We start from the raw sequence: 22,822 nt of genomic DNA, 5'->3' as shown, positions 1-22,822 counted from the left end.
ACACAGTGAGACTTGCTGCCAAAAGGTCCTTACGGGGTTGAGGAGGAGGAGCAGGGTGGATGAAGGCTCTGAGAAATCTGGTGTGGCATGGAGATGAGCAGGAGATGGCGGGAAACTTCTGGGCAGGAGATGCTTGGCTGAGCTGGCGGCTTCGGGTTTGGTTGGAGGCACCGGAGCTTCGTTAGCGGCAGAAAATAACGAGGAGGCTGCACATTTGGGGATCTCCTCCAGAGACTCGGGACGGAGGAGGCACGAGAGACAAACCACATCAGGACGGGCCACTGCAAACACAACCAGTGATAACAGGAGTTTGCTGCCTCTGAATTGTGGGATTTTTAGGATTTTTCTTGCCTGTTTTCTAACCGTTTATTATTTAAAGATGGGGGAACTTCCTATTTTTGCTATAAATGGATGAGAAACTCCCACTGACGCAGACAAAGATCAGTTGGTGCTGATAGAAGATGAGACCATTTCCCGTGACCAGAAAGCCACGAACATTACGGGTTGCTCAGAAAGTAGGTGACTTTTGAGGAGAATAAAGGTATTTATTACACGCAAAGGTGAGTTGAGTCAGCTGGAAGCTCATTACCCCAGAGAAACTGGCACAGAACGTCTGCTCCACGGAGACAGATTACCAATTAAGTGGCAGCAGCAGGGGGTTACGGAGGTGACAAAACCCTCCGCTGTCACCTCACCCTCAGCACATCCAGGACATGCTGGAGATGGAGTGATTTTCCTTCTGGCTTTTTTTCCCGAATAGCTCTTTGAAGATCAGAGCTCCTCTGGTTTACGGAGCTGAGTCTCAACCCAGTGACGGTCCCCACAGCTGCTGTGACATCCCCTGGAACACCCACGGGTCTGCCGATCCTTTGTGTCGACTTTTCCCAGCTCATTCAGCCCTCTGCAAAGAGATTCGCCCCACAGAATCATTAAGACGCACGCCAGCTACGAGTCAGAAAGAGAACCTGACTTTAAACATCATTTTATTAAGGCTTAAATGTTTTTATCAGCCAGACGGGAGCTGGTCCAGTCACACGACATAAAACCGAGAGAGTGACGTTCGGTGCGACGCGATGGCTTTTCTAGCAGAGTTCGCACGAGCAGGACGAGGTCGCTGCTGGTTACTCACGTTCACCACGGGCTCTCTCGGTGCCTCGTCGCGATGCGGGATGAACGGGACGTCCCGCAGCACCGCGAGGAGGAGGGCGAGGAAGGGGAGAAGTCAGGGAGCTTGTACGTTTGTCAAGCACAAGCACCTTCGCCTGGTTCCACGACCGAACGGCTGCTCGTCAAATACGTAAATGGGTTTTTAAACTGGGGGCAGGGGGGAAGCTAAACTCACAGTCCGAAAGGCACCTATGCTAAACCACGGGGCCACGGGGACAGGGCGGGCGCGAGAGGTGGAAATCAGTTCTGTATAAATACATATTCCTCGTTAAAGAAGCTATGGCTTTTATTATCCTCCGGTCGCTTGGCTCTAACCCCCCACTACTCGGCAAGCAGAAGAGCAAAGTCCTCTCCATCACCACGGACAAGCTCTCCGAGGCCTTTGTCCTGCAGATCAAAACAGACACCGGGAACAGCGGCGGCTCCGTGTTCTCGGGGGTCAGAAGTGAACCCTCCGCACGTCGTGCGTGGCCGCTGACCGTTTACAGCTCCCGCACAGGACAGACGAGAGGGATTTCTGCTTCTCGGCCAAGCAGGGGCGACACATGAGGTGACCGCAGGGGAGCTGGTAAATGGGCTCCGTTTTGAAGTAGGAGGAGAAGGTTTTGCCGCAGGAAGCGCATCCTTGGGTCTGGCCGCTCCTGCTGTGCTCTGCAAAGGAGAGAAGAGAAGCGGTTCGGTCAAGGGGGGGGACAAGTCTGCGCTGTGTCACCCCTTGTGTGCCCAAACCTGCCCAGGAGCCGAGGGACCCACTTTCTGGTGACATAGAGCTCAGGACTGTGTCCCGTTTCCTTTGTCACCACTGTAAGGAAAGGGAACGGTTGGCCTTTTGGGGCAGTTTGTGCTCAGACGGGGCTGGATCACGTCAGCATTTGCACCATCAGCCTTTTAATTGAGGACAGATGACTGTAAAGGGCTTTTCACTTATTTCTGGGACTAAATCTGCCTCCCTTCCGTTTTTCAAACCGATTAAAATCACCAGTTCCCCAGAGAAATGCTTTAGGTATTGCTTTGCATTCCTGTCACACACTCCCCATCCAGGGCTACTCAGTCAACTCTTAAACGGCAGCAATTTTAAAGGGGGCAGGAAAAAGCTTAATAGCTTAATGTGGCTGCGTAACAGAACAAGCTATTCCGAGAGAGACACGGCCCCTGGGAGCTGTGAACCCCCCGTCCTTTCTCAGGTCCCGCTGAGCCTTTCTCTGCCACGAGCAGGCGGATCCGCGCTCGGGTGGAGAAGAGCGAGGCAGCAGGAAGGACACGGGCTTGTGGAGGGAGACAGGAAGGTTTAATGCTTCCCTGCACCATGAAGCATCAGAATATCATTTTGGTTGGAAAATCCCCTCAAGATCATTGAGTCCAACCATTCACCACCCCTGGCACTGCCCCATGTCCTGAGAACCTCATGTCCGTCTGTCCAGCCCTCCAGGGCTGGTGACTCCAGCACTGCCCTGGGCAGCCTGTTCCAATGCCCCACAGCCCTTTGGGGAAGAAATTGTTCCCACATCCAACCTCAACCTCCCCTGGCGCAACTTGAGGCCGTTTCCTCTGCTCCTGGCGCTTGTTCCTGGGGAGCAGAGCCCGACCCCCCTGGCTCCAAGCTCCTTTCAGGCAGTTCAGAGATCAGAAGGTCTCCCCTCAGCTCCTGTTCTCCAGCTGAACCCCCCAGCTCCCTCAGCCGCTCCATCACACTTGTGCTCCAGCCCCTCACCAGCTCCGTTCCCTTCTCTCCACTCGCTCCAGCACCTCAAGGCCTTTCTTGGAGTGAGGGGCCCAAAAGTGCCCCCAGGATTGGCAGTTTGGCCTCCCCAGGTCCCAGCACAGGGACGGTCACTGCCCTGGGCCTGCTGGCCACACCAGTGCTGGTACAACCAGGATGCTGGTGGCCTCTTGGCCACATGCTGGCTCATGTTCAGCCCCTGTCAACCAACACCCCCAGGTCCTTTTCCGACAGGCAGCTTTCAAACCACTCTTCCCCCAACAAGTCATGTTGGGAACACATACACAGCTGAATCGGTGTGTCTAGTTAGCAGGTGCGGTGAAAACTGCAAGGACTCAACAGCCTGGTCTACAAATATTCAAACCCGATGGGATCCTGGACACATACTCAGGCAGTGATGTCGCTGCCGTTACTTGTCCCCGGTGTTTGCTGGATTTACCCCTCACCACTGCATCGCTGTGGTGCAGGCTCCAGTCTGCTCCCCATCCCTGGAGGGTTGGACAGACGGACATGAGGTTCTCAGGGACATGGGGCAGTGCCAGGGGTGGGGGAATGGTTGGACTCCATGATCTTGAGAGTCTCTTCCAACCAAAATGATTTTTGGGACAACATAACTCACTTCCTGGGGGTCAACAAGGTCTGATCTGCCTTATTAGGAGAATAGAACACTGGATATATAATATTTTGGGGTCTGAAGAGGCACAGAAGGATGCTGAGCAGCAGCACAATCCTCTCTGTTAATCCAGTCCCAGTTCTCCTCTCTTCCCTCACTCCCAAAAGTGAACCAGAGGCGCTTGTCACCTACCGAGGATGGTGCCTGCACCCCAGGAACTGCTGCAGCCTCCCTCGCTCTGCGCCTGCTGCTGGCTTTTCATCAGCTTGGCCGTAAACGAGGGCATGGAGCTGAGCGCCGAGGTCAGGGCCGTGTCCAAACTCTCCGAGAGCTTTTGTTCGTGAGAGACCAGATCTGCAAAGAGAAGCACAAGCTCGAGAAGCGGATGTTGGGGAAAAAAAACGCCAAAAAACGGTGTTGATGAGCAACAGAAACACTGCTGCGCCTTGGAACCTTCCCAGGGGACAACACGGGGGATTTTAGGAGCTCTGACACTTGTTCTCTTGAGAGGATGCTTTTCCCCACCGAGATGAGGTTGCAGTGCCTCTCTAGAACAAGAGGAAACGGCCTCAAGTTGTGCCAGGGGAGGTTGAGGTTGGATCTGGGGAACAATTTCTTCCCCAAAGGGCTGTGGGGCATTGGAACAGGCTGCCCAGGGCAGTGCTGGAGTCACCATCCCTGGAGGGTTGGACAGACGGACATGAGGTTCTCAGGGACACGGATTAGTGCCAGGGGTGGGTTAAAGGTTGGACTCGATCTTGAGGGGCTTTTTCAACCAAAATGATTCTCTGATCCCATCTCCTTTGGCTCCTACAGACAGAAAGCCCTACAGGTTTCTGTCAGACATTCACTTCACACCCCAGTGCCAACAAACATTCATCTGCTGCCTTACATCTGCAGGTCTGAATGAGGCCAAAATGCCAAATAATCCAGAAACTTGGATGTCTCTGAAAGCTCAGGCAGGTCCATCTGAGCTCCAAGGAGGCTCCCAGCAGCTCACTGGGAACGTGATTTAAGCCACTAACAAAATCTGGGGGACTTTTCCTCTCTGTCCCAGTTGTGAGTCAAGGGATGAAGCTGAGGGCACAGGGCTGGCCCCTTCCACGCAGCGTTTTGTCCTGTGCTACGCCGAAGGCATTAATGAAGACATCGCGTTTACGAGGACGGTGTCTGCATCACTAATTCTGTTAAATCCATCTCCCAGAGGAAGACCTTTGAATTAGGGCTGCACATTTGCTACAGCAATCAAGGCTGATGAAATACTGAAGCATGAGCTCGCTGGGCTTTTGTGCTTTTACTTCATAGAATCATTTTGGTTGGAAGAGACCCTTAAGATCATCGAGTCCAACCATAACCTAAGTCTAGCACTAACCCATGTCCCTAAACCATGGGGACAGGGCTCACCTGCTGAGACTGGGGCACATCCCCAGCGGCAGCTGTTACACATTTCTGTAGGGAAAAACAACTAATGGTTCCTCCTAAACCATGGGTTAAGCTCTAAACTGAGAGATCAGAGCAGAAATGTGCAGCCTGTCTTCTTCCTACTCTTTCTGGTACTATCAAACATTGAGTGTTTTTCTACCAAGTCTTTAAATAATTTCTTTAAAATGAAAAAGCCACCAAAGCTTTAGTTGAAACATTTTTGGGTAATTTTGGGAAAAAGACAATGTGAATGGTGGGTACCAGCGGGCATTAACAGCAATCAGAAGCCATGGGCCAGCTTTCGAGGTGTTACAGACCTCCGGTTTGGAAAATACAAGGGAACTGGACTTACCTGCCCAGAACCAGCCCTTCCGCGAGCAGAGGACACGTGTGCACCGTGTATTTATACCGCCCTGCTCCAACCAGACTGCTTGCAACATGCGGCCTCACAGACATGGCTGCTCTCATAGAACAGAATCATTTTGGTTGGAAAATCCCCTCAAGATCATCGAGTCCAACCATTCCCCACCCCTGGCACTGCCCCATGTCCTGAGAACCTCATGTCCGTCTGTCCAGCCCTCCGGGGATGGTGACTCCAGCACTGCCCTGGGCAGCCTGTTCCAATGCCCCACAGCCCTTTGGGGAAGAAATTGTTCCCAGATCCAACCTCAACCTCCCCTGGTGCAACTTGAGGCCGTTTCCTCTGCTCCTGCCGCTTGTTCCTGGGGACAAGAGCCTAACACCCTCTCACTACAACCTTCTCCAACCTCTCTTCAAGGTCTTCTAAACCTGAGATCGCTAAAGACATCTCTCTCCCCTCTCAGCTTAAGTTTACTGTCCTCCTCCAGTAGGACCATTTCCCAAAGCAATAACTCAAGATATATAAGCAATATAAGCGTTGCTGTATGAAGCACAGTTATATCCACGTAACATTTACACTGACAGCAACTCCAGTATGTTTCATGAATTCCTGTGCCAACAAGGGAAGAAGTAAACACGGCAAAATTTATGTGGATCCAGGTGAAAGATCTTGTGTGGAGTCAAGAGGAGCAAATCCCTTTGTCATCACGGACTGAAGGATGAAGGTACTAAGTCATTAGAGAATAAATCACAAGCGCAAACAGATTTTGGGGAGAGAGGTGTGAATCTCCTTGGTGTATAAACCACAGATTTGCTTTCTAAGGACTGCTGCCTCCCCACCAGTCCAGTCCCTGCTGGGTGGGAGCTGTTGGACCTACACAGAGCATCTTCCACACCAGTGCTCAGAGGATCCCAGCTCAGTCTGCGCTGCCCTGGCTGTCTGGTGAGACGCTGTGCGTGGCTGGGGACCCAGGTGGGTGAAAGTGCCCGGCTTTACAGGGAATTTGTCTCAGGGTTGCAGATCTGGAGTGTTTTTCTGCCTCTCGGAGCTTACGCCCAGTGGTGCTGCTGGTAGATCGCTGAGAAAAGCAAGGCTGAACGGAAACCAGAGCCCTTTTCCTTCCCCTGTGGACATAAATCGCACCCCTTGTCTAACTTCTCTACCTGGTTTTTTGCTTTAATGAGCTAAAAACCCCAGGCAAGCCTCTCCCAGCCTGTGCTGTCCTCTCCTCCCTTCCCTGAATCATAGAACAGTTTGTGTTGAAGGGCCCTTCCCAGCTCCCCCAGTGCCACCCCTGCCATGAGCAGGGACATCTCCACCAGCTCAGGTTGCTCAGAGCCCCGTCCAGCCTGGCCTGGGATGTCTCCAGGGATGGTTCATCCACCACCTCTCTGCCCAACCTGGGCCAGGCTCTCACCACCCTCACCGTAAAACATTTCTTCCTCATGTCCAGCCTGAATCTCCCTCAAGTTTAAAACCATCACCCCTTGCCCTATCGCAGGAGGCCCTGGTCAAAAGTCTGTCCCCACAGAAGAGATACAATCTGTGTGATGATACTGAGGGCGCAGGGAACAAGCTGCACCAAGAGCCCAGGCTGGCAGAGCCTGGGCAGGAAAATGCAGGAGCAGGATTAGTGCCCTGTTCCTGCCTCCTCCCCTGCTCCCTCCTCCTGAGAAGATCCCACACCAAGGCAAGAAATGGCCTCAAGTTGCGCCAGGGGAGGTTGAGGTTGGATGTGGGGAACAATTTCTTCCCCAAAGGGCTGTGGGGCATTGGAACAGGTTGCCCAGGGCAGTGCTGGAGTCACCATCCCTGGAGGGTTGGACAGACGGACATGAGGTTCTCAGGACATGGGGCAGGGACAGGGGTGGTGAATGGTTGGACTCGATGATCTCGAGGGGCTTTTCCAACCAAAATGATGCTATGATTCAGTAATACATTGTATGTCTGAGATAATAAATCACCCATGATAAAGAAACTTCAAACTATCAGACCGTGAGAAAAATGTCATCTCCACGTAGCCAGCAACTGGAAAGCAGGGAGGAGAACAGAAATACAAAATAAAATGAAGCACAGTGATGTGAGTGCACAAGAGGAATGGGTAGCCCAAGGAGAATTGTGACCCTGGAGACGAGACAAAGTGACACAGAACGGAAATAAAACCACCCAGGGATGGCAGGTTGTGCTGAGGAGGGGAATGAGACTATGACCTGATATCCACGGCATCTATCAACGGCAAAACGCAATGGCCCTAAAGCTTTCAGGAGTGTGATCGGAATCTCTACTGGAGCCTCCTGACTTGAAAACCTGGCCCCAGGCTGTCAAGACAAGAAACACAAGTGACGTAGGGAGCCACGATACCTGTTGAACAGTCCATGTGGATCAAATGCGAGTCATTGTCTGTTTTCATTTTTTTAGCACTGTTCTCTGAGGTAGACGTGACAAGCAAGTTTGTAGAAGAAAAATAAGGTGGCTGCATGGAGCTCTGATCCATACAGTCCATTTTCCTTTTCAGAGAAGACATCGTCATGGAAGAAGGTACGAGCATTTCGGAGGCATGAGCCCTCCCGAGGAGGTTGGTGCCAGGGATGCTGTGCTGCAAGAGGAAATGGTCTATCCTGGCCTTGAGCGTGGGGTGAGGCAGGGGCTGTGAGTGCTGGCTGAAAGCCACCCCCGTGAAAGGATCGCTGGGTACCCTGCCCCAAGACGCTTCACTCCTGTTGCATTTTTCCAAGGTGGTTTGGTCGATCACCTTCCCGGAGGGCAGGAGCATGGGGAAAGTCATGATTTCCAGAGTGATGGGGTCCAAAAATTCTTCAGGGATGTCTTGGACGACGTCCACCAGCTTGCGGAGGGTCTGCTGCTCGCTGTCGTTGGCGCTGAAGGGCACGCAGTCGCTCTCCATCGGCGTCCAGAGCTCTGGCTTGACGTTGCCCATGTCCTGGGTGAAGAATTGGGAGGCCACCTGATAAACACCCTCAATCACCTCCTGCGGGCATGACTTGGCGGGTTGTCCCCACACCTCCAGCTTCTTAATGCAGGGCAGGCCGCCCCCGGCCACGTGCGTGATGCAGATTTTTAAGTGCGACACGTTGCTCAGCGAAGCGGGTCCTTTGTTCCAGAGGTCTTGAGATACAGAGCCAGGGTAGGAGAAGACGTTTTCCATCTGATGGAAGGGAGGTCTCGGCTTGAAGCCCCTGTGGCCAAATGTCACTTTGCTTTGATTTTTTAAGACAGCTTTGCCCACCAGTGTGAAAGTGTCTTTGTCCAACACAGGCTGACCGGCCAGACCTGAGAACTGACCTTCAGGGCTCTGCCACGAGCTTTTATTGCATGAGGTAGAGGTGTAGACTTCGAGCCCGGAGAAGGTTTGGTATCCCCCGGATGAGATGTCAATATTAATCCTGCAGATCTCGATGTTGAAGGGAAAAGAGATGGTGACGTGGACTGGAGGTTTGATGAAGTATTCGCTGCGGAAACCACGATTTCTCCTGGCAAGGTCTTCGGAAATCAGGTTCTCCACTTCGTAACCATCAGCAGAAATCTGTGTTTCAAGAGAAAACTGGATTTATTTTGAGGCAAGAAAATAAAAGGAAACTAATTTCCAAGCACCCTCTGCTCTACTCCTGGACAGGCTGACTTGACCGATTCCCTTTCCTGGAAGCCCCAAGGCTTAAAAAGTCTCCAGAACTTGCTAAATGAATAGATAAAAGCAAGGAATATTCTATTTATTCCAGCTATGGTCACTCCACACCCTCCTGATCACATAATACCAAGCCCAAGAAGCACGGCCAGGTCTCTCAGCTCACCACCGGTGCTGTTATTTTTACAGCACAATACTGAAAAATCCAAGGTTGACTTGGATTTCGGTGTGTGAGCCGGTGGGGAGACTCATAATTAAAAAATGGCTTTGAATTGAAACTACTCTTAGAGATTCTGATGATGCTGAGTGAAAATGTAACTACTTGTAGAGTTACTTCAGCAAACCTGGTCAAGAGCCGCATATTCTACCGTACAAAGGGAAAGCTGTAATATTACAGGGAAAAGGGTATCTCAGGTCAAAGCAGGCGCACCTGCAAGTATATAATGTTGTCTTGTTATAAGATCCTACAAAATTAAAGCTTTTGCTCCTCAAAATGTAGCATGTGCCACATCAGAGCAGTCACATGAGGTTACAATGTTCTAATGCTGCCTGAGAATGACCAGGCATAGACAGGACAACCCAAATTTTGAAGAGTAACTCGTGGAAAATCTCTCAGCATTGATTTTTCAAAGTATTGAGAACTTCAGCTCCACTTGATTGTCAGGTGAGCTGCAGATCCTGAGCACCCAGACATGGGTTCTCTTAGTGTTTGCACATCAGGGACTCTCTCAAGACCGAAGCACAAACAGGGAAGGGGATCCAGGAGCCCAAATTCCCAACATCAGTTCAGAAAACCTTGCTGGGAATGACAGGAGACTGCGAAACTTGGAAAAAAAGCCACTTCCATCTAACCCATCTATCCCTCCAGCTCCCCAAACCCCCCCACGTTGTTATTTTACCTTGTTGCAGTGAATTCTTGGCTTGAACTGCGGCAGACAGATGTTTATGACCATCTTGGCAGATGGAGACAAGTCACTTTCTGAGCATCGGATTCAGCTGGTAAAAAGACGACAAAATAAAGTGAACATCAGTGAACAGGGTCTCGTGTTTTGGAGCCTGTAGGAATTACAAGCTCAGTAGTTCCTAAAATGCAGCTCAGAACTGAGTCCAGGAGGTGAAGTCGATATAAACCCAAATGACTGTGGTGGAGAGAAAAAATTGTGTTAAACAGCGAATCCCTGGAGAAACAAACACAAAATGGCTATTTTAACTAAAAATGCCTTATCTATGGATAGACTAGCAACTAGATCTGAAAGTTTATCGAAGACACAGGTTTTGTAGGTAGAGTAAAGCATCAGATTATCATGGGGGGGTGTCAAGGGGATCGGTGCGGGCTCTCAGCAGCACCGCAGCCCCACTGCGGCGGGGCAGAAAGAGCCGGTGTCCATTCCCACCACCTGGCCTGGAACTGGGCGATTTGCCCCGATTGCCCGTTCCCCCAGCACCGTCCCGTTGATCCGCCGCCTCCAGCAGATGGAGGCAGAACCTGCCTGCGCTCTCGGACAACGCGAGGAGGGAAACACCAGCTGGCGCTGCCGCGGAGAAAAATGTTTCTGAAGGGCTTGGGGAGCCTCAGATGTAAGCTGAGATTAAAGATAACATATTAATAATCGGTATTTAATAGCTCCAAGGGAGCAGAGGGCATTTAATAGCTCTGAGGGAGGTGATCTGTGCTCTGAACACTGACCCAGCTGATTCTTTCGACAATGTTCATTAAATAAACTCAAGCGAACGCACCTTCTTTTCCATTGAAAAAAATGTGACTCGAATTGGTTATATCACATCCCTTTTCAGAATGAAATTATCTGCGAGGTAAGAGCTTTAACCTTATGTTAACCTTAGTTTTAATATGTCACTGCCTGGGGCAACCTCGCAAATCAGAAACCCGCTGCTCCCTTCAAGAACAAGCAGCCCTTTAATGATTTTCAACTGAAGCCGGTAGCTCAGCAAAAATGAAACCGGTCTTCTGGGGGCAGGCGGGTCCGGTTGCTGGGACGCAGAGCGTTAATGAGCCGCTTTTGCTGGCAGAACGCGGGGGAACAGTCTGGTGGCTGCGCTAGGAAGGAGGTTCTGAATTTATGAACACTTTAAAAATACCAAACTGCATTACTGAAGTCATTACTTGTCGAAACAAACGGCTCAAAGATCACAGAGGACTCAAAGACTATGAAGTGCTGCCAGGAGACCACACAACTGTCCCAACTCTCTTGGTGATTCACCTTCCGTAAGGTGAACAAAGATCTTTCGACCGAGGTGATGAAACGCAGACCTGGAGGTGGTACTCTGCCCTTTTCTACACCAGCAAGATACACTGTGGTGTTGGGCAAGAGATTTAAAACCAGGATTTTTGGAGCTGGTCACCAAGTGTCTTCCTGGTGCCCTGCATATGAATGGAAAGCTGCTGCAATAAGGAATATAGAATCACAGAACGGCTTGGGTTGAAGGGACCTTCCCAGCTCCCCCAGTGCCCCCCCTGCCATGAGCAGGGACATCTTCACCAGCTCAGGTTGCTCAGAGCCCCGTCCAGCCTGGCCTGGGATGTCTCCAGGGATGGTTCATCTACCACCTCTCTGGCCAACCTGGGACAGGCTCTCACCACCCTCAGGGCCAACAATTTCTTCCTCATGTCCAGCCTGAATCTCCCTCCTTTAGTTTAAAACCATCACCCCTTGTCCTATCACAACAGGCACTGCTGAAAAGTCTGTCCCCATCTTTCTTATCAGCCCCTTTTAAATCCAGAAAGGCCACACTAAGGTCTCTAGAAATGTGCACAGTGGTCATTGAAGGTGCTCTGTAACACTGAGAATTTGAGGGAGATAAACAAACCATCCAAGGTATTTAAAACCAGCAGCTAAAATGAGCTGGATCAGGCTTGGGACAGCAACCTGCTCACAGCCACGTCTCTCCCCGTCCTCCAGTTCAGAAAGCCTTGAAACACCGCACGGCGAAACAGCCAGAACAGCTTGGATGGCTTTGCATTGGGAATGGAAGCGTCATCTGCTGTTCCATGTGAAATAACCCCTGCAGCTCCGGTCTGAGGCAGAGCCTGCCCTGTGCACCTCACAAAACAACCCTCCTCTTGGAGAAAAACACCGGCTGAAAGCTCAGGAAGATGCCAGCAGCTCTGTCCTCAGAACAGCGTCAAGGAATCAGACACCAGGCCACATCCTGAGCAAGAAAATAACACGATGAGCCACATGAGCACGAAATTACGGTCTCAGGGTCAGAGCAGCTCAACTCACAGCCCCAGGTTCCACCTCACCACGCACCTTTCACGCCCTGTCCTGCCCATGTGCAGCTCCCAAAGGAGAAACCTGGACTGCGTGCCCTCCAACCACAGCTCAACGGTGGTGGAAACAGTAAGGAAATACAAATGCGTGTTTCCTGGAATGCCAGGTCAGCTTCATGACTAAAAATCACCCCAATTCTGTCCCCATTATTACTGTTCTGCTCTAGAGTCACCAAATCCATCTACTTTCATTTAGGGTGGAGGAAAAAAGTAATCGTGGAGAAAAATGAATGGGACAGTAGTTTTTATTTAGCATCTGAGGATCTATGTACAAAAGGAGAGAGCAGGACATAAGACTGTCAACAGAGCAGAATTGAATAATATAGCAAGGCAGCCTGAGCACATAAAGCACCTGCCAAAAACTTAACAAACCCTCAGAGACCGTTTTAATCAGTAATTAGAGAGATGCATCGGGGAGGCTGCGTCAGGCCCAACCAGCCCTGCGCAGCAGCGCCGGGTCGAACACTTTGTAATGGAGGTAGCTGAGCTTCTCCAGCCGCGTGCGTTTGAGGAGGGGGAACCATTCCCAGAAGGGAAGTTCCACCACCACGTAGCCCAGCTGCCGCAGCTGCCGCCGCTTCAGGTGGTGCAGCCCCAGGAGCCGCTTGGAGCCATAGCAGTAGTGGTTGCGGTTGGACACCTGGATGGCCAGTTTCACCCCCCGAGGGTGACGACTCAATGCGAGAGAAGGTGGGGGTTCAAGAGAGTGCCCCGATTTAGGCTCGACTCGCAACCTGGCATCCGTGAGAAGAGCTTGACCTAAAAGCGCAGCACTTGGTGCTCGTGCTTCTTCCCCCCTCATCCCAGCTTTGTTTTCCGCTTCTGCGACAGGCTGGATATTAGACCTCCCTTTTATAAGCTGAGTCATTAACTCATCCGTTAGACTCACTCCGACCTCTTCTAATTTCTTATCTGCAACAGGCTGTTTTGAGTTGAAAGGGATGGGATGTCCATCCATGGCCAAGTGCACCTCCAGATCACTGGATCTCGTGTGAGGTAGGATCATGTGGTTCCTCACGTACTCGGGGCCACCCAACATGCTCTCGAGAAGAGAGGTGGCTTCCACAATTTCAGGCCTGACATAGATTTCCTGCTCTGCAAAATTCAAAATCATCTCAGTGATCTCCTGATCGAGCTGAGGCGGAAGGCGGCTGCCTCGGTAGCTCGGGCACTCGATTTCAACACTCCTACTAAGGGTGAACAGGTCCTTTTTGAGCTCGTATTTACTATCTCTCGTTTTCTGGACAAACTCATCCCCCAAAGCGTAGTCTATGAGCTCCTCTGGGAAGCGTTTGACAAACGCCAGGCCAAGTAAACCAGTAAGGAGATGCTCTGGAAACTTCCTAAATTCATGGAGTTTTCTATGCATCTGCTCTATCAGGCTGGAGTAAAACTCCTCCTCGTTTGGAGGTTCATAGTCCAGGCACCCAAATGACCACAGGAACTTGGCAGCGTCTTTGCTTCGGCAATAAGTCACCTTAGAAGGCAAAGACGTGGCTACAGCAGCCATAATGCCTTCATCAAAGTAGTGTAGGGATGAACAGGTAAGAGTGATGTGCATGATGCCCTGGATGTTTATCGTAGGAATCCGAGCGGGAATAACCTTCCCAAGTTCCTTCAAGAGGGGTAAGTGGTCCATGCGAGAGTAGCGGAGCATTTTGAGGACGTTCACCAAAGCGTAGGTGCTCATGTCTTCCATCTGCAGGGACACTCTGTCTGCAATTTTTCTCATGACATGGTCAGAGATGCCACTGAGGGACTTGAAGAGCCCTAAGCAGATCGCACCCACCTCCTCCAAGGTGAAAGTGTCCAAGTACTTCAAAATCGCACTCTCCACCTTCTGTGCCAAGTCGGCGGGTGACCTCCGGCCTTCACCTATGATGTAAACGAGCTGAACAAACTGGGGCAAAGTGAGGTCTTTCCAGTGCATGTTGGTGTAGCTGAACAAAATGCTCAGGTAGGAAGGGACGCTGCGGTCCAGGCAGCGCCAGCAATCGGCCACCAGCAGCACCTGGTCCAGCTTCATGTCCCACGCCCGCCGGCAGAATTCGTTCTCGCATGCGTTGAGCAGAGGGTGGGCAGGCGGAACGACCAAACGAACGCAAGACTTTAAAATATCGATGAGGTCTGAGGTACCAAACAACCTGATGTTTTTGGCAGCGCAGGAACACAGTGTATTAAACCTGGGTTCGGACACCAATGCTGCGTGTTGTTCCACCGGCAAACGACTCAGTTTGCGAAAATAATCTGCAAGAGTTGCTGGGCTCTGGCTGCCCTCGCATATGGCCACGCTGTGCAAAATCGAGTCACGTTCTTCTAATGGAAGGGTCTCCGGTGGCTCAGACTTGTCATAGCTGACAGATCTGTACTCAGGCCGCCCCTTCTGAAACATGCGGGGGTCCTCCTTGGAGTCGTGCGTCTCCATTTTTACCTTTTCTGCCTCTTCCTTGGTTTGTGCCGTGGAGAGACATGCTGAGACGGTCTCCTCAAGGAGAGGTTTGGACTTGGGCTTTGGCAGAGCATTTTGGAGAAGTGGCAAAGCTTGAGATGAGGAGGTATCGAATGTATGGTGAACCTGTGAGGTGCCAGGGCTGGTGAAAGCGTCACCAAGAGCTTGGCCACCATTCCTAGCAGCGTGCTGCTGGGACACAGCTCTGCTTTTGGCATAGGCAGCTGGATTGTACAACACTCTGTAGTCCAGGGGATTCAGCAAGTGGATTGTGGCTGCAGACTTGGTGCCGACATTGGCTGCTTCTGGGTTCTCTTCCTTATCCTGCTCACTTTTGCTGCTCCCGCTCTCGGCCTTGTGCTTGGCTGTGGTTGAAAATGTTGTCACCCTGCTCAGCCTTGGAAATCTTCGGCACAATAGCACTGTAGCCATGGATCACAATTTACTGGGGTCAGAATTGCTTCCAGGTACTGAAAAAAGGGCAGATGAAGAATGAGTGGTTTCCACCTAACATGATGTACTTTTTAATCTAGCCTTTATGCTACCGAAAGCGAGGCGATGCCGGTGTTTTCCCCGAGCTGGGGTGGCGATTTCCCTGCAAAGCCGTGAAGCAGCTGCTACCGAATGTCACCTCACGCAAAGGCAGCTCAGGACGAGCACCAAGACCTGACATACCCAAAATCAGGGTACAGGGCACTCGGGGATCATGTGCTACTCAGCAGCTACAGGTAACCTGGCAGACACTGTGAGAGTTAAGAAAAAAACCTCAAGACTTTTTCATTTTTAAGAGACCAAACCTGCTCTTCTTCCATTCTAAACAATAACAACATATCTCTGCAGGAGAGCTGCAGCTTCAAGAGACTTTATGGATTCAAACATTCTGCTACTTTGCTCACCACAGTCTGAAACACGAACCACTACCCAAGAACTTGTTGGAATATCCAGGGTGCCACACGGCTCTTTGCACCCAGAGACAGTCTATGGAGGTTGGGAGAAAAGTCTCTGCAAAAAATCAGTCCACAGAGTGAAATCTGACCTGTAACCTGCAAATAAAGATGAGCTGAAAGGAGAAATGTGGCCCCAGCACAAAGTTGGGGAAGGGTATGGAAGAAGTAACACAAATCATGATGAGGTGTTACATTCTGAGTTGAGAACCAGAGGAAACAAGAGCTTCATGCTTCAGATTTGGGAGTGTTTCCCATAGTTTTAGGGGACAGAAGGCTTAAAAATGTCAAGTGCCTCTCTAAGTCCTCCCTAAAGCAGCTACAGCACAGAAGGTGAGGATGAGAAATTCGGCAGGAGTTAAGCTGTGTGCTGCCAGCCTGCACAAGCTGCCAAACGAGCCTGTTTATGATCATTTAGATGCTGATTAAAAAAAACAACCCACCGTGTCAGCGCTCTGTGTAACACACCCTCATCCCACCAGGGCTGGCCAACCCCAAAGATGCATTAAATGGGGTGTTTTCAACTTTAAAATCACTTGGGCTCTCTCAGAGCAATCAGGAAAACCACAGCCTGGCAGAGGTGCTGCAACAGCGAGATGCATCAGCTCCAAACAGGGAAACGAGTCCTTAATGAGCATCACTCTGAGCTCTGCTTATACACACAGCTTCCTGATCAGGCTGGATCCAGATGCTAAATCAGTGGAAAGCTTGGGGGAAGAAGAGGGAAGAAAAAGTAGGGTGAACACTGTAGCTTTGGGGTGTCTGAGTAGGAGAGGGACAGGGGATCATGTGCAGCTGTGGCTGAATATAAACTAGATTTTTTTGAGTACAAGAATCCTGTCATTTCCCAAAAAAATCACAGAATCATTTTGGTCGGAAAAGCCACAAAAATCACTGAGTCCAACCGTTCCCCCACCCCTGGCACAGCCCCATGTACCTGAGAACCTCATGTCCGTCTGTCCAACCCTCCAGGGATGGTGACTCCAGCACTGCCCTGGGCAGCCTGTTCCAATGCCCCACAGCCCTTTGGGGAAGAAATTGTTCCCCACAACCAACCTCAACCTCCCCTGGCGCAACTTGAAGTCATTTCCTCTCATCCTAAACAACCCATTAGATGATCTATTCCTGCATTGCAATGGCAAAGCATCAGCTTCTCCCAAGGAAGGGTGAGATGGGCAGGAAGGGTAAAAGGGGAAAGGGAGGGAGGGAGGATGGGGTGGGGGGGACTCAAAGTGACGGTCTCTGCTCCCTCCTGGTGCTGTTTTTTAACCAGGCAGCTTCACCTCCGCAATGACAGGGCTCAGGTTCTGTCTGAGAACAGGATCCCACTACAGAATTGGCACAGGAGCACTCCCAGTCCGCTTCAGTGCAACAGTGCTCAGTTCAGCCCTTGGGGATCAACTGGCACTGAGGCAGCCGAGGAGACCTCCTGCCCTCTGCTGCACAGGCAGAAACCGCTGCTGAAGAGAAGCCGCTGCAGCTGTGACTATCTCAGCCACCCCAGCAGGAGAGGTGAAAAAAACCAACCAGAGTGGAGAACAGGGAGCTCTGGGGGGAAAAAAGAGGGAGAGCAAGATAAAATGAAGATTTCTGGAGACAACCAAGCAGGGAGGAGGGTACAAGAGGCCAAAGCATTTTAAAAATAATAAATGGCTGATAAATATTGCGAGATACTCATAAGCTTGCCAGGCACTTTGTATCTCACAGGGCAGCCCCTGGTGCAGATCTGTGCTCCAGACGCCAGGCACAACTGAGCCTTATGCCTGTGCTACCCGCCCAGCCAGGCAGCTGCAAGGCCAGAACCATCCCCTTCCAGTGTGAGAAATCAAACTGTGCAGGCAGGAGAGACTCTGAGCCATCCCTACCACTGACTGGCTGGTGAGCAAGGGAAAGGAAAAGTTCTCTCAGAACCTGGACAGCAAAACCTGCACTGGGAGCTGAGACGCTGCGGCACAGCCCAGACTTGGCAAAGCTGTCAGCAGCAGCAGGCAGGAGCTGGATCTTAAAGCTCTCCCATTTCGCACAAAGAAACGTGTGATAAAAATACTGTTCCTGGCTTTACTGGCTGTGATCTAGAGCCTGAACTGGCCACAAGCAGCAGCCGTGAGGTGGGTAAAGCTCAGAGCGGGGGGAAGAAGATGCCGTCCCCGCCAGCATCGCAGAATCACAAAACTGTTTGGGTTGGAAGGGCCCTCCCCAGCTCCCCCAGTGCCCCCCCTGCCATGAGCAGGGACATCTTCACCAGCTCAGGTTGCTCAGAGCCCCGTCCAGCCTGGCCTGGGATGTCTCCAGGGATGGTTCATCCACCACCTCTCTGCCCAACCTGGGCCAGGCTCTCACCACCCTCAGGGACAACAATTTCTTCCTCATGTCCAGCCTGAATCTCCCTCTTTTAGTTTAAAACCATCACCCCTTGTCCTATCACAACAGGCTCTGCTGAAAAGTCTGTCCCCACATTTCTTACAGGCCCCTTTTAAGCCCGGAAAGGCCGCAATAAGGTCTCCCCGGAGCTTCTCTTCTGTTGCTGTTGAATACTGACACTATCTATGAGCGCTCGCTGTCACCAGAAACACCCCTCTCTGCGACGACAGCCACACTTCACAGAGAATCAAAGTCACAGCATTCACACTCTGCAGGCTCCAGAAGGAAATGTCACGTGCTGCTAAGGATACCATAGTTTAGCGTTAAGCTGCGACGCATTTGGGAAGCAATTCAGTAAAGAGAATATTTCTCTCCTCGCTTGCTCCAAATCCAGCAAAAATAGAGAAGACCACACCCAGAGGGACGAGGTCAGGTTGGGTCAAGACACTTCAAGCACCTTTGAAAGAAACAGGCTGGATCCCAGTAGCCTTTTGCCCAGGATTTCACCCACCCCCGCCCTAAATCTTTGTGATCTTTTCAGTTTCTACAGCATTTCTCTTTCAACTCAACCTACACCTCTCCTCAATTTTGCTCTCTTCCTCTTACCCTGAGAAATCAGCCTTCTTTCCACCTCCCACTGCACTTCTCTTCTTCATACAAAGCCAAACTCCTTCCCACCTCTGGGCAAGTCTCTCCAGGAATTTCACTTCCACTGAGCCCAAAAAGCCAGTTGAAAAACATGTGTTTTGGGAGCGGAGCCCTGCAGGCTGCAAATAAACTTTGTGTAGGTTCTTTTGGATGGAAACATCTGTGTCTGTGTGTCACACTTATAGCTGAGATCGTGGCCAAAAGTACAACAGCGCAGCTGAGTGTTACCTGAACACCAGAGAAAACAACATTCCTGCAGGGATCACAGAATAGTTTGGGTGGGAAGGGACCTTTAAAGCTCCCCCAGTGCCCCCCCTGCCATGAGCAGGGACATCTTCACCAGCTCAGGTTGCTCAGAGCCCCGTCCAGCCTGGCCTGGGATGTCTCCAGGGATGGTTCATCTACCACCTCTCTGCCCAACCTGGGCCAGGCTCTCACCACCCTCAGGGACAACAATTTCTTCCTCATGTCCAGCCTGAATCTCCCTCCTTTATTTTAAAACCATCACCCCTTGTCCTATCACTACAGGCCCTGCTCAAAAGCCTGTCCCCATCTTCTTATCTGGCCCTTATAAGTCCAGAAAGGCCACAATAAGGTCTCCCCGGAGCTTCTCTTCTCCAGCTGAACACCCCAACTCTCTCAGCCTGTCCTCCCCACAGAGCTATTCCAGCCCTCAAAACCACCCACCTCAGATTATCAGCTCTGTGCAAGGGGATACAGCTGCACCCTGAATGGCTGCTGGTGCTTTTCATCCATCTGAAACCCTCAATGGGACTTGCTGTAGCGCAGGGCCCCGCTATGAGCCCAATGTCTTGTCCCCTTCTTCCCCCCCCGCCCAGCCCCACAGGGCAGGCAGCACCTCCTCAGTTACACAGGAGGAACTTCAGCTCCGAGCAGTGAAATGCTGGGGTGAAACACCTCGTTTTGGCCAAGAGCCCATAGTCAATGCCTGGGCTGAAGAGAAAATCACAGGAATTCTTTCCCCCTGGCACTAGATTATGACATCAGAGTGCAAAACCGTCATGTTCTTTTTGTTTGTGCTTTTTTCCCCTGTCAATTTTAAGTCCCTGACAGCACTATAGGGCAGAAAGACAAAGGGTCCAGCCCCTGGCAGGGAGTTCACACCACAGAATCCCAGACTGGTTGGGAGATCATCCAGTCGAAATACAAGCCCTACTCCAAAAATAAGCACTAGTTACAGTTCATTTAAAAAGTCAATCTGAATAGTGTCCAGGCAGCTATACGTGTAAAAAAGTAAGCACCTTTCAGAGCAAAAATTAATATAAGACCCTCTCTTACTTTTGGAAAAACAAGGTGTATATCCAGATCATCCAGTCCAACCCAGGTTCACCAGAGCAGATCACACAGGAAGGTGTCCAAGCGGGTTGGAATGTCTGCAGAGGAGACTCCACAACCTCCCTGGGCAGCCTGGGCCAGGCTCTGCCACCCTCACCAGGAACAAGTTTCTTCTCATATTTAAGTGGAACCACCTGTGTTCCAGTTTGCATCCATTGCCCCTTGTCCTACCATTGGTTGCCGCCGAGAAGAGCCTGGCTCCATCCTCCTGACACTCACCCATTCCATATTGATCCCCATGAATGAGTCACCCCTCAGTCTCCTCTTGTCCAGCTCCAGAGCCCCAGCTCCCTCAGCCTTTCCTCACACGGGAGATGCTCCACTCCCTTCAGCATCTTGGTGGCTGCGCTGGACTCTCTCCAGCAGTTCCCTGTCCTGCTGGAACTGAGGGGTCACAACTGGACACAATATTCCAGGTGTGGTCTCCCCAGGGCAGAGCAGAGGGGCAGGAGAACCTCTCTGACCTACTGACCACCCCCTTCTAACCCACCCCAGGTACCATTGGCCTTCCTGGCCACAGCCTCTCTGGGCAGCCTGGGCCAGGCTCTGGCACCTCACAGTAAAAAAGTTTCTTCTCATATTCAGACGGAACCTCCTGTGTTTCAGTCTGTGCCCGCTGCCCCTCACCCTGTCACTGGGCAACACTGAGAAGAATCTGGTCCATCCTCTGACACCCACCCATGAACCGCTGCAACCCGAGCCCCGCTACTTACCCATGTGCCTGTACCTACACATATATTATATATACATATTTATATATATATACGCATGTAGGGGCAGCGCAGGCCCCGTGCGGGGGGCGCTGGGTGCATTCGCGTGTGCCGCTCCCCGGACCCGCTGCGGGGGCGGCGCTGCCGAGGGGCCGGGCGGGGGGGGGTCTGGGGGGGTCGTTGGCCGCGCTCCCGCCGCACTCACCGGGCCCGGCGCCTCCGCCGGCGCTGCCGCTGCCGCCCGGCCCCTCCGCCCGCCGCCGCTTTCCGGCCACCTGACAATGACGTACTTCCGGGCGCTGAGCGTGGCCCCGCACACAGGCGCGGGAGGAGCGGCGGAGCGTAGCCGGCAGGTGGCGCCCGCCCCGCGCCGCCCGACAACACGTGATGCGGGAGAGGGGTCATGTGACACGGGGGTTGCCGTGGCAACGGGGTCTGTCATGGCGGCGCGGCCCAAAGGGATCGGGCGGTCATTCGGTTCCTCGGTGCCTCTCACCTGCGACACACGGCGGCTGCAGGCCCGGACGGTGCCCCGGGAGCGCCCCATGGATGCCCCGGGAGCGCCCCATGGATGCCCCGGGGAGCTGGGCGGCAGCTGCGGGAGCCACCCCCAGTGTCACCACATGGGCCACAAGACCTGGCAGTGAGGCCTACTGTAACTTTAATATTAGACGAATAATAAATGAGGTATATAAATGAACCGCCCCCCAATGTCACCACATAGGCCAGAAGACCTGGCAGTGAGGCCTACTGTAACTTTAATATTAGACGAATAATAAATGAGATAAATAAATGAACCGCCCCCCAGTGTCACCACATAGGCCAGAAGACCTGATAGTGAGGCCTACTGTAACTTTAATATTAGACGAGTAATAAATGAGATGTCTAGCGGCATTTAACTTTTGATTGTAGAACAAAACCTATCCCGGAATTTAGAAGTGAACCATAGACAGTTGATTATCTATTGATTATTGCCAAATTTGGGGATATGCTTGACTTAAAGTAAACTTTCCTCATTATAATATCATGTTAATACAGAAACACAGCTTGCAAAATGTATGCCTTAATGATGGGTACGTGTTGAAGTGATTGGACACCTTTGTTTTATTTCAATACTTATTCCTTGAAACTTATGAAGAAGCCTCCAGGAGAAGGACCGTAACTCACTCAGCATGTGTAGTAAGAATAGTGGTTTTATATATAACTTGTATGTAAATATTGTAACCAGCCAGCCCTCCAGGTCTGCGCTGAGGGGGGTGTGCAGTGATCAGAGATCACAGGGCGGTTGGGGTTGAAGGGACCTCTGGAGATCATCCATTCCAACCCACCTGCTCACGCAGGGTCACCAGAGCAGATCACACAGGGTCGTGTCCAGGCGGGTTTGAATGTCTCAGAGAAGGAGACTCCACAACCTCTCTGGGCAGCCTGGGCCAGGCTCTGGCACCCTCAGAGTAAAGATCTTGTATAAATGATCAATACTTTTATTGCTGGGATGCCAGTTTGATCAAGCAGGTTTGCACAACTCCGTAATAAAATAGATATCTCCTCTCTGTGTGCAGAATTTCGCTCATTTTCATGTGTGCTGGGTGAAGAATGTGTTTAGGGACAACACCAGGAGCAGGTCCCTGTCCCCCTCCATAGAATCACAGAACAGTTTGCATTGGAGGGACCTTCGAAAGTCATCTAGTCCAACCCCTGCCATGAGCAGATCGAAACGCTGGCCCAGGTTGGGCAGAGAGGTGGTGGATGAACCATCCCTGGAGACATCCCAGGCCAGGCTGGACGGGGCTCTGAGCAACCTGAGCTGGTGAAGATGTCCCTGCTCATGGCAGGGGGGGCACTGGGGGAGCTTGAAGGTCCCTTCAACCCAAACTGTTCTGTGATTCTGAGATTCTGATGGTCTAGGCGTAGCTTCTCCGAGGCCTCTCCGCACCGGTGTGGATTTGGGTTGTGAACAGCGTGTGGTGGAGCATGTCTCAGCTGACGCCTCTCATTGCACCCTTACCCACAGAACCGGGGTGACTGAGGTGGGAAAGGACCTCCAAAGGTCACCTGGTGCAGCCCCCTCCTCAAACAGGGCCACCAAGAGCCCATTGACCAGTGCCGTCTTGAGGCAGCTTTGGGATATTTCAGGTGCTC

The 22,822-nt window shown here is 51.6% G+C and overlaps 2 protein-coding genes across 7 annotated transcripts; both read right to left on the bottom strand.

The window, feature by feature from the left end:
- Nucleotides 1-966: 966 nt before the first annotated feature.
- Nucleotides 967-20,994, bottom strand: UBOX5 (U-box domain containing 5). 4 transcript variants are annotated; one of them, XM_065060224.1, is made up of 5 exons: nt 20,889-20,989; nt 9,826-9,922; nt 7,645-8,827; nt 3,693-3,854; nt 967-1,818 (listed from the first exon to the last, which is right to left on the bottom strand). In XM_065060224.1, exons 2-5 carry the CDS (start codon nt 9,877-9,879, stop codon nt 1,607-1,609), a joined length of 1,611 nt encoding a protein of 536 aa, XP_064916296.1. In that variant the 5' UTR covers nt 9,880-9,922; nt 20,889-20,989; the 3' UTR covers nt 967-1,606. The 4 variants fall into 4 exon arrangements, with proteins under 4 accessions (XP_064916296.1, XP_064916297.1, XP_064916298.1 ...); XM_065060225.1 differs by lacking the exon at nt 20,889-20,989 and adding an exon at nt 20,687-20,828; XM_065060226.1 differs by lacking the exon at nt 20,889-20,989 and adding an exon at nt 19,917-20,044.
- FASTKD5 (FAST kinase domains 5) lies at nt 12,443-21,073 on the bottom strand. 3 transcript variants are annotated; one of them, XM_065060220.1, is made up of 2 exons: nt 20,889-21,073; nt 12,443-15,134 (listed from the first exon to the last, which is right to left on the bottom strand). In XM_065060220.1, exon 2 carries the CDS (start codon nt 15,094-15,096, stop codon nt 12,640-12,642), a length of 2,457 nt encoding a protein of 818 aa, XP_064916292.1. In that variant the 5' UTR covers nt 15,097-15,134; nt 20,889-21,073; the 3' UTR covers nt 12,443-12,639. The 3 variants fall into 3 exon arrangements, with proteins under 3 accessions (XP_064916292.1, XP_021148524.2, XP_064916293.1); XM_021292849.2 differs by lacking the exon at nt 20,889-21,073 and adding an exon at nt 20,687-20,826; XM_065060221.1 differs by lacking the exon at nt 20,889-21,073 and adding an exon at nt 19,917-20,048.
- Between the last annotated feature and the right edge of the window lie 1,749 nt (nt 21,074-22,822).

This window comes from Columba livia, chromosome 4 (assembly GCF_036013475.1).
Source record: "Columba livia isolate bColLiv1 breed racing homer chromosome 4, bColLiv1.pat.W.v2, whole genome shotgun sequence".
Taxonomy (NCBI): domain Eukaryota; kingdom Metazoa; phylum Chordata; class Aves; order Columbiformes; family Columbidae; genus Columba; species Columba livia.
Note: the sequence above shows the minus strand (reverse complement) of the source record. Positions and strands in the feature narration are given on the sequence as shown.

Excerpts from the sequence above, each read along its gene's own strand:
- FASTKD5 (XM_065060220.1), bottom strand. The coding sequence starts at position 15,096 with ATGGCTACAGTGCTATTGTGCCGAAGATTTCCAAGGCTGAGCAGGGTG.
- UBOX5 (XM_065060224.1), bottom strand. The coding sequence starts at position 9,879 with ATGGTCATAAACATCTGTCTGCCGCAGTTCAAGCCAAGAATTCACTGC. Across the intron at positions 8,828-9,825 it reads CAAGAATTCACTGCAACAAG|ATTTCTGCTGATGGTTACGA; the intron begins GTAAAATAACAA and ends CTTGAAACACAG. Across the intron at positions 3,855-7,644 it reads CCACATGGACTGTTCAACAG|ATCTGGTCTCTCACGAACAA; the intron begins GTATCGTGGCTC and ends TTCTCTTTGCAG.